Source organism: Micropterus dolomieu, linkage group LG11 (assembly GCF_021292245.1).
Source record: "Micropterus dolomieu isolate WLL.071019.BEF.003 ecotype Adirondacks linkage group LG11, ASM2129224v1, whole genome shotgun sequence".
NCBI lineage: Eukaryota > Metazoa > Chordata > Actinopteri > Centrarchiformes > Centrarchidae > Micropterus > Micropterus dolomieu.
In genome coordinates, this window is record NC_060160.1 from 82968 (window position 1) to 91807 (window position 8840).

General features: G+C 48.7%; 2 protein-coding genes across 2 annotated transcripts in view; one reads left to right on the plus strand and one right to left on the minus strand.

Moving 5' to 3' along the window:
- Nucleotides 1–751: 751 nt before the first annotated feature.
- Nucleotides 752–4223, plus strand: LOC123979346 (mitogen-activated protein kinase-binding protein 1-like). The gene is made up of 5 exons (XM_046063249.1): nt 752–1126; nt 1241–1701; nt 1777–2481; nt 3203–3288; nt 3390–4223. Exons 2-5 carry the CDS (start codon nt 1329–1331, stop codon nt 3633–3635), a joined length of 1410 nt encoding a protein of 469 aa, XP_045919205.1. The 5' UTR covers nt 752–1126; nt 1241–1328; the 3' UTR covers nt 3636–4223.
- Nucleotide 4224: 1 nt separating this feature from the next.
- The window catches only part of LOC123979349 (CAP-Gly domain-containing linker protein 1-like), a 14443-nt gene continuing 9827 nt past the window's right edge, over nt 4225–8840 (minus strand). Inside the window, exons 17-24 of the mRNA XM_046063253.1 lie at nt 8780–8840; nt 8482–8544; nt 8343–8405; nt 8097–8159; nt 7052–7180; nt 5418–5818; nt 4680–4720; nt 4225–4355 (exon numbers count right to left, since the gene is read on the minus strand). Coding sequence (XP_045919209.1) covers nt 5538–5818; nt 7052–7180; nt 8097–8159; nt 8343–8405; nt 8482–8544; nt 8780–8840 — 660 coding nt within the window. The 3' untranslated portion in view covers nt 4225–4355; nt 4680–4720; nt 5418–5537. The remainder of the gene's footprint in view (nt 4356–4679; nt 4721–5417; nt 5819–7051; nt 7181–8096; nt 8160–8342; nt 8406–8481; nt 8545–8779) is intronic.

Below are 8840 nucleotides of genomic sequence, written 5' to 3' on the forward strand. Positions count from 1 at the left end.
GACACCGTCAGCGCGACACCGTCAGCGCGACAGCGATTGCGACACCGTCAGCGCGACAGCGATTGCGACACCGATTACGACACCGTCAGCGCGACACCGATTACGACACCGTCAGCGCGACACCGTCAGCGCGACAGCGATCGCGACACCGTCAGCGATCGCGACACCGTCAGCGCGACACCGTCAGCGCGACACCGTCAGCGCGACACCGTCAGCGCGACACCGTCAGCGCGACACCGTCAGCGCGACACCGTCAGCGCGACAACGATCGCGACACCGTCAGCGCGACACCGATTACGACACCGTCAGCGCGACACCGATTACGACACCGTCAGCGCGACACCGTCAGCGCGACACCGTCAGCGCGACAGCGATCGCGACACCGTCAGCGCGACACCGTCAGCGCGACACCGTCAGCGCGACACCGATCGCGACACCGTCAGCGCGACAGCGATCGCGACACCGTCAGCGCGACACCGTCAGCGCGACACCGATTACGACACCGTCAGCGCGACACCGATTACGACACCGTCAGCGCGACAGCGATCGCGACAGCGATCAGCGATCGCGACAGCGTCAGCGATCGCGACACCGTCAGCGCGACACCGTCAGCGCGACACCGTCAGCGCGACACCGTCAGCGCGACACCGTCAGCGCGACACCGTCAGCGCGACAACGATTACGACACCGTCAGCGCGACGGTGTCGCTGTCGCGCTGACACCGCACACTCCGCCTGTGTGGGAAGCCTCTCTGTTAACTGTACAGACGGCTGAGCTGGTCGTTTACCAGCAGTGTGTCATGATAGTGGTAAAAACTCAAAACACAAACTTCAGCTGCTGGATTTTCAACATTGACGTCGCGCCAGCATTAAAAACACAAAATCAATTCATTCTAACGAGATCACTGAATTCTCTGGTGAACATTGAACCGCTGTCACAACAAACCGTCCAGTGGTTGAAGAAGACGCTCAGATGAGTTGCTCTTCCTATGTGGTCCTGCCGGGTCTGAACCAGGTGGATTTAAACAGGTGAACTGTGTTACAGGGAGTCCGAGCCGAGCGTCGCACAGTTCCAGCGAGAGTCTCAGCATCTCCTCCAGGTTCCTCTCCCAGAATTCAGCTGGAAGGTGAAACATCCAACCACACTTTGTGATGACTCGGCACGTTTAGTGATCCTGATCACTGACCTCTGTAGAGGTTCTGGTTCTGATAATGAGTCTTCTCTTTCTCCTCCTCTTCAGTCGGACTGTGCTTCCTCTCCCATCTCGGACCACCGGGGGAGGAGGAGAGGTGAAGGCCCATCCTCGGGTCTCAGAGGTCCGACCTCTGATGGAGCAGAACCAGAACCGGACCCAGGACAAGAGGGTGTCATGGAACCATGACCAAATCCAAAAACCTATCCAGGATCAGATCCCCCCACTTCAAGATCAGGTACAGTTCCAGAACGGAACAAACCAGGACCAAACACGGCTTCCTCAGGTGGGGAACCAGATCCAGCAGGGTACAGATCAGCTGCAGAGCCGGGTGGAGGAGGAGACCTCCTCAATCCAGCACCGGCCATCCCCTCTTAAGAAGAAGGTCCAAACTGTGGTGGAGTCCAGGAGGAACCTGGGCCCGACAGCCCGGGCTGCCGCCTCCCATCTGAACTCCTCCTCCGGACTGCGGAAGGCTCAGTCAGTCCAGAACCTGCTGAGCGACGCAGGTAACAGATCAGGAAACAGGTGAGCAGTAAGATCCAGACTGTCAGAGGACTTAAACTTCACCTCTCTCTCCTCAGGTGAGTCCTCTCGTCTGTCCAGGGAGGTCCCCCCTCAGCAGCTCCTCCCCCCACAACGTCCCACCACCCTCCCCTCCTCCCCCAGACGCCCCCCATCCACAGCCCCGCCTCCCCAGAGACCAAGCCCCGCCTCTCCCCGGTCCCCCCTGCAGGAAACAGCCGCCGCTCCGCCTGCTCTCAGCACCCCGAGGAAGTCTTCGTCGTCCTCCTCTTCCACGCCGGCGGTGTCTCGGTCCTACATGAGCCCCACCGCCAGCTCCATGGCCAAGATGTCCCGCTCCGTCTCTGTGGGCGACGGCCTCAACATCTCCGACCCCGAGGATCCCGCAGTGACATCATCGGCGGCAACAGAAAACTCCTCCTCTCAGGTCAAAGAGACTCCGCCTCCTCTTGTTGCTGTGGTGCCCTCCAACGCAGCTCTGGCCACGCCCCCCCACGTTGCTGTTGTCCCCGTTGTGGTCGCCTCCTCCTCCAGTCTGGGTAACCAGGTGGCCCCTCCCCCCCGCGGTCTCCAGGCTCGGGTCCCCTGCAGCAGCAGGCCGCTGCCCGACAAGCCCTCCCTCGCCTCCTTCTCACCATCCACCTCCTCGTCTTCCTCTTCGCGGCCTCCTCCGGTCTCCATCTCCCCCGTAACTCCCGGCCGGCAGGGGGAGGAGCCTCAGACTCCTGCAGGTGGCAGCGGCGAGGAGCAGAGAGGCGACGCAGGTTTGGACTCTCATCCTCCTCCTCCTCTTCTTCTTCACCCCTTCATCCTGTCGTCTCTCCGTCGGGGCTCTGGGCTCTGGCTCCGCCCCTCACCTTCATCCTCCTCTTCATCACCGCACTCCTCCTCCTCTCGCTCTGTTCTGACGGGTGAGACGTTTCACTCCTCTTTCTTTGTTTTTACTTTTCTTCTTCTTCCCTCCTCCTCGGGTTCACAGGACTGCGGAGCCTGAGGCGGCTGTCTGACTCACCGCTTCATTTCCTCAGTCACGCCGTCGAACATTTTAAATCCCTGATAGACAGGCTGTTAGTTTTTTACCCAAACGTGACGCTTCATGATCAGTCGGTCACCGATGTGAGGACAGATCTGTGCACAGCGTGGATTTATCCTCAGCACAGAATAAAATCCATCTTTAACACTGTGAGCTACATTACTGCAGGAATCACTGTTTAATCTGTATAAAAGTGATCAGTGATCCGTCCTGGCGTTTTTAGCAGGCTGGAGATGACGGGACTGTCTGAGTGAGGATGACTGTGGTGCAGCTGAAACTAAGTGTTGCATTATTAGCTGCTGACGGTCTGAATGAGCCAGATTGTATTAATGTAACAGACGTCAGGCTGACCTGCTGGGTGGGACCGTGGCGATCACAGGTCTGACCTGCTGGGTTCATTCGGCAGCGTTCATATTTCTAGCTCCTCTCTCTCTCTCTCTCTCTCTGTGCAGACCAGCCAATCAGTGTGGAGACCTGCAGAGCTCTGACCAATGAGCTGCAGAGCTGCTTCAAGAGGGCGACACACCTGTACAGGAAGGTGAGTCAGAGGAAGCTGAACGTTTTAGTCACATGTGGAAAGTATGACGTCACCTCGTAGCGACCTGATGCTCACCTGTCTCTCTCTCTGAATCTCTCCAGGTGAGCGGCTCCTCCGCCGAAGACTCCGCCCCCGACCAGCGTCAGATGGCTGTCGTCCTATCAGAGGCCTTCCAGGCAATGAGGGCGGAGCTGGACTGTCTGCCGCTGGGCGCGCCGAGCCTGCTGCGAGTGGAGGGGGGGCTGGAAGGGGTGGGGGAGGTGAAGACGGCGGCTCTGCTGGAGGAGTACTCTCTGCTGCTGCTGCAGGCCGTTCACAGGAGGATCAGTACCCACAATGCCGAGTGACTGAACGCTCTTCATCTCCCTCCTCCTCACAGATGAAGGATCTGAAGCCATTTTGATTTTCTCTGGACTTTTATTCCTTTGTTATGCAAGAATCCCTCGTCTTAAAGGAACGGCGCGTCGAATCGTCCGACCGACGTCTGAAGTTTTTAAAGACGTTTTTCCGACTGACTCGTGGGTGTTTTTCCTTTTTCATTCCCGCCGTTCGTTTGGAGGGAACCACAACGATTGAACGGGTTATTGATTACTGTTATAGAAACCTTGATGTTAGCGTGTAGAGAGTTTTTACAGGAGCAGCATGAACGTTACAGACTGCAGGTGTGACTTTACTTTCTGTTTGTATTTATTCTGTCAGACTACTGAACGCCTGAACTTTACACACTGACTGTCATGTTTTTCTAAAATCATGGATTTAAAGTCATTTTTAACTAACCGATGTACATTTTATATTGTGGGAGAATCACTTGAAGGGGCTGGCTGGGTTTAACTTTGGGGTTCGGTTGTTTCTACAGTTTGTTTTAACTTTCTCACAAAGTTCAGTTTGAAATGCTTCCTGTTTTTTGTCAATCTGTAATAAAAGTTTGAGACTTACTTTGACGATTGGGTTTTAACTTCGCCAGAAGCTGGTTGATGCTGCGAGTCAGCTGACGCTCTTTCACGCCTCGCTCGTCGTCCTGACGACGACAACACGCCTTCAACGTGAATCTGTAAGCAGAGCGGCTGCTGAGGAAACAGATTTACGGTTTTATTATTAACACTGAATGATTAAACTGGAGATCCTGCAGCTCAAAACTACAAACACTAAAATATGAAAAGTATAATCTAAATCATAAATTAATCCTGGAATACTATAATATCCTCCTGAGCCTGAACGGGACGTCTGAACCTGTTCAGGCTCTGTTCAGTGTTGGAGCAGCGTCATCAGGCGAGCCGTGGCTCAGCAGGTCGTCGGTGTGTGAATAGGTGAATACTGTTTTACAAACTATAAAGCACTTTGTCTGTTAAGGTAGGAAAGTGGTGTAAGCACAGAGAATAAATTCTACACACCTGACAGGTGAGTTGTTGTCGTCACACTGAAAGCTGAAGACCTGGCTTGTAAAAAAAAAAAAAAAAACAACGGTTCAGTCAGTGTTTCCCACACATACGCTTTACTTCAGCGGCCGCCCAGGTATATATGGCGACACGTTGAAGCCTTTATCAGAGAAACACGGAGTCTTTACGTTACCAGTCGCGACACGGTGGAGATTTTCCGGGCACAGACCAGGTAAAGCGATGTTTTAGTGCAGATCGTTAGCTGCCACGTTGGTTTTGTTTTGAAAGGCTAACATGCGGCGCAACTGCTGCTGTGAACGGAAGACAAGTTGTTTTTTTTTATGGCGACTCTACATAACGTAGCCTCCTACTGATGGAGAAAGTTAGCGGAGCAGACATAGAGGGAGAGACGCGAAGAAGCGAGGCACGCTGATGTGTTTGCAGCAGAGGTACGTTCGGTCTGTGTGGAGAGAACTGAAGGAGGCGGGTTCAACAAGTGAGTGACACTTAAATAAGGTGGAGACTGAAGTATAGTTATATAATGGTGAAATAAGAAACAAACTCAGTTCCTACAAATAGTAAAAACATCCCCCACCCCCAGTTAAGAATGACTCAGAAAACAGCCAATCTAAAGCTCCAGAACAGCAACGCGACTCTCGTTGCTGAAATACGAGTTGTGATATTTAAATGTTTACTCTCGCTCAGACTCTTTTATTAATGTTCATTAGCTTCAGAGATAAATTTCCACATCACCGTCGTCTTCAGAAGTCCTGGTTGTAACCGCAAGAAGTCATTCCCACCAAAACAAAAGTCCCGTCTATCAGTTCCAGTCTGGTAGCACAGATTCTCCCTCAGACCCTGATCCTGGTCCTGTCAGAGGGGGAACAGCAGGAAGCCGGAGAAGACGCTGAAGTTTCGGGAGTCGTCGTAGAGCCGGTAGCTCGCGGGCAGACTGAGGCGGATCGCGTCGCCCTCCTCCAGCTGCAGTGCCACGCCGTTGGACGTGGAGGCGTAGCCGCCGTGGTCGTTCAGGTCCAGGTTGAAGATGATTGGCTGGTTGTTCCTGTGCAGGTAGAGCCCCATGTATCCCTTCAGGTAATCTGCAGCCGTGAAGCTGAAGAAGTAGAGTCCTCTGACAGGAGCTGTGAACACACCTGACGAACAGCGAGCACGTGTTCAGATATCTGCAGGTTAGCTAGCGTTAGCCTTTAGCAAATCTGAATCATGCAATCAGAATAATTAAACGTTTATCAGTTTCTTTGCAGTGAATTAAACTGATGTGTTCCGTGTCACTAACAGCGTGTCTGTATTTGCTTGTGTTTTGAGCTCTCAGGGACACCATACTAAATATAAATAAATAATTGTTTGTTGCTAAAGTAGTTAGCTGCTCTGTCCCAGCAACATAAGTCGAGTATTGTTGAGTTTTAAAAAGTTACAACAAACTTAATTCCAGTGTTTTTCTTCAAATGTAAAACTGCAGGATTTTAGGCCAGGCAATTGCATTAGAATGTTGATTAAACCATTGTTTGTATCCTCTTTGTAATGTGAAGAAAACTGACACCTCTTTGTTTAGTGCCAGAAGGACCGTTTTGTTTTGACTGTTTCATTGACACTTAAGATAGGTCAAGGTGTCAACCATTTTGGAGACAAGCCCAGTTGTTCTCTATGATTAGTTTAGAGCAAAAGACTGTTTATTCCTGTAGATTGAAGGGGGGTTTCACGTCTGGGATCGGTGCTCTTTTGTTTGACCAAAAGGTAGAACAGTAAGGTACACCCTTCCCAATTGGGTGACGACCAATGGCTATGGACCTAAGCCATTTGGAGGAAAATGGACCCGCCCACATACCTGGAGGATATTAACAATTTATTTTGTGAGAATCAGGACTGTAAGCTGTGGATCTGGGAGGAGAAGCAGCTTTTCAGTCCACTGCTGGAGGCGGCTTTAGCTCAGTCTGTTCGGACTTGACTGAAAGCTGTAAATCTGAACGGAGGACCAACTTTTCAGTCCACTGCAGTGTTATTTGTTTGTTCTGTAATGCCATCTCTTTATTCACTAATTTTTGTAATTAAATCTTTTTGTTAATTTTCATTGGACTGAGCCTCTCCTTTCTCAAAATCTGAAAAAACGCAACAGTATGTAGCCATGTGTTAGCGTGTTTAGCAAACCATCAGAGTTTCTTTGTGAAGGAGCAACAAAGTTTTAAAGAATGATCTCCAAACACAGACTATCAGTGGAGTTTAACTTTAAGCTGGATGAAGTCGAAAATACAGAAATCACTCGACAAATATAAAAACCAGAGATCATATTCATATTCATATTCTTTATTCATGTATAACTCGAAGGTGTACCTGTGTGTCAACGTCAGGGTGTGGCCTTAAAGCTTTACCTGCAGTCTGGTTGTAGGCGCGGCCAACATTGGTGAAGACTTTGGAGAAGATCAGAGTCGTCTCCTCGTCAAACGGGCCGACGGCTCCTGAATCAGTGAGACCGGCTGAGAACGCCACCTTCAGCTCACCTGGAGGAAAAGATTTAACCTTTAGCTAAAGCTATAAAAACACGATTCACAACAACGTCATCATTTATAAAGAAATAAAAAGACCTTTATTATATTGACGTTCAGTTTACAGGTACTGAAACATTTAATTTGAAAATCTGATCTGACATTTGAAATGAAGTTTTGTAGATCAGGATTCCAGATCAAATCAATCACTAAATCAATTTATTCATTAATGAGAGCTGCAAACAACAATCTGGCTTTTATTTATTTAACCAGGGGAAAAGACCCAGTGAGAAAAAATCTGTTTTTCAAGGGCACCCTGGCCAAGAAAGGCTTAATTCATGTTATTAGTTCTTCAACATTTATCATAAAGTTACCAGTTATAGACACAAACAGTTAGCAGCGCGGTGAAGATAGCATTACATCACACTCACAGAAACTTTGAGTCTCTGATAATGACATTAATTCTTGCTAACAAACGTTAGAATTAGCTTTGCACTAGCTGCATATAGCATAGCAGCTAACTGTAAAAAAACAGCTTTTGACAAAGTTCAAACTGAATAAACACTGACTCAGCGCAGCAGGAGTTTGTAACTTTCTTTGATAAAATCAGAAACTCTCAGGTTTTAAACCTCCAGTTTCACAGCGTTTCATCTTTCTGCTAATTTACAGTCACAGAACAATGAAGGTGGTCGTCCTGTCAACCAGAGACAGAACCTTTTAAATAAAGTTCACCAGGTCTTGAATGTCCTCTGACTTTTCTGCATCACAAAAAACAAAAACTTTTTATCAGATTGTTGAAAGGTCTTTTAAAACCGGAGGATGAAACGTTTTGTTCAGTGGACAACACACCAGAAACTAACGTCATACTAACGTGACGGTGAAATATTTTCTGGTTGACACAAACAGAAGAAAATTAAGTTTAAGTCCAAACCTGAGTTGGTGTTTGAGAGCTGCTGCAGACGATCGTCAGTTTGGTTCAGTCTGAAGCTCAAATCTGAACAGCAGAAAACAGTTCAGACAAAAACAGGAAACTGGAAATGTACGTATTTTTTAAAGTCCTGACGTCCATCTGTCTGCTGGTCTTTAACAGTCAGATGAATCTACATAAGTGTTGAATGTCGAATTCAATAGTTTAATTATTGATTAATAAAAGGTAATATTGAAGAGTGGATGTTACCTGCAGTGTGATTCACTAGCTGCTCCAGCTGTGTCTCCCTGGATCTCAGTCTGGCCTCCAGAGCTGATCAATAATCAGATTGGATTTATTTACAGATACATAAGCAGTAATACAAATGTTAATGTAAATCTAACTCTACCTGCTGAGTTGTTGTGGCTGTCTGCCAGGCTGGACTCCATCAAGGAAAGTTTATCAGACTGAACTGAAACACAAAATCAGCACAAACACATTTCCACTTCAAAATATAAAAAGACACAGAGGTTTCTACAAGAACTCTCAGGGTGATAAAGGAGTTCCTCAGGGAACCTGATTGGATCCTCAACAGTTTCAGTTAAAAGAATCACTACCTGGACTGTTTTAGCTAAAAGGATATTATTTTCCACTTTATACAGATAATATTTATAAATCTACAGTAAGTTTTAAATGTTCAGAGTTACCTGTGTTTTCTGTCTTCAGATCTTCCAGCTGCTTCTCACTGACACTCAGTCTGACCTCCAG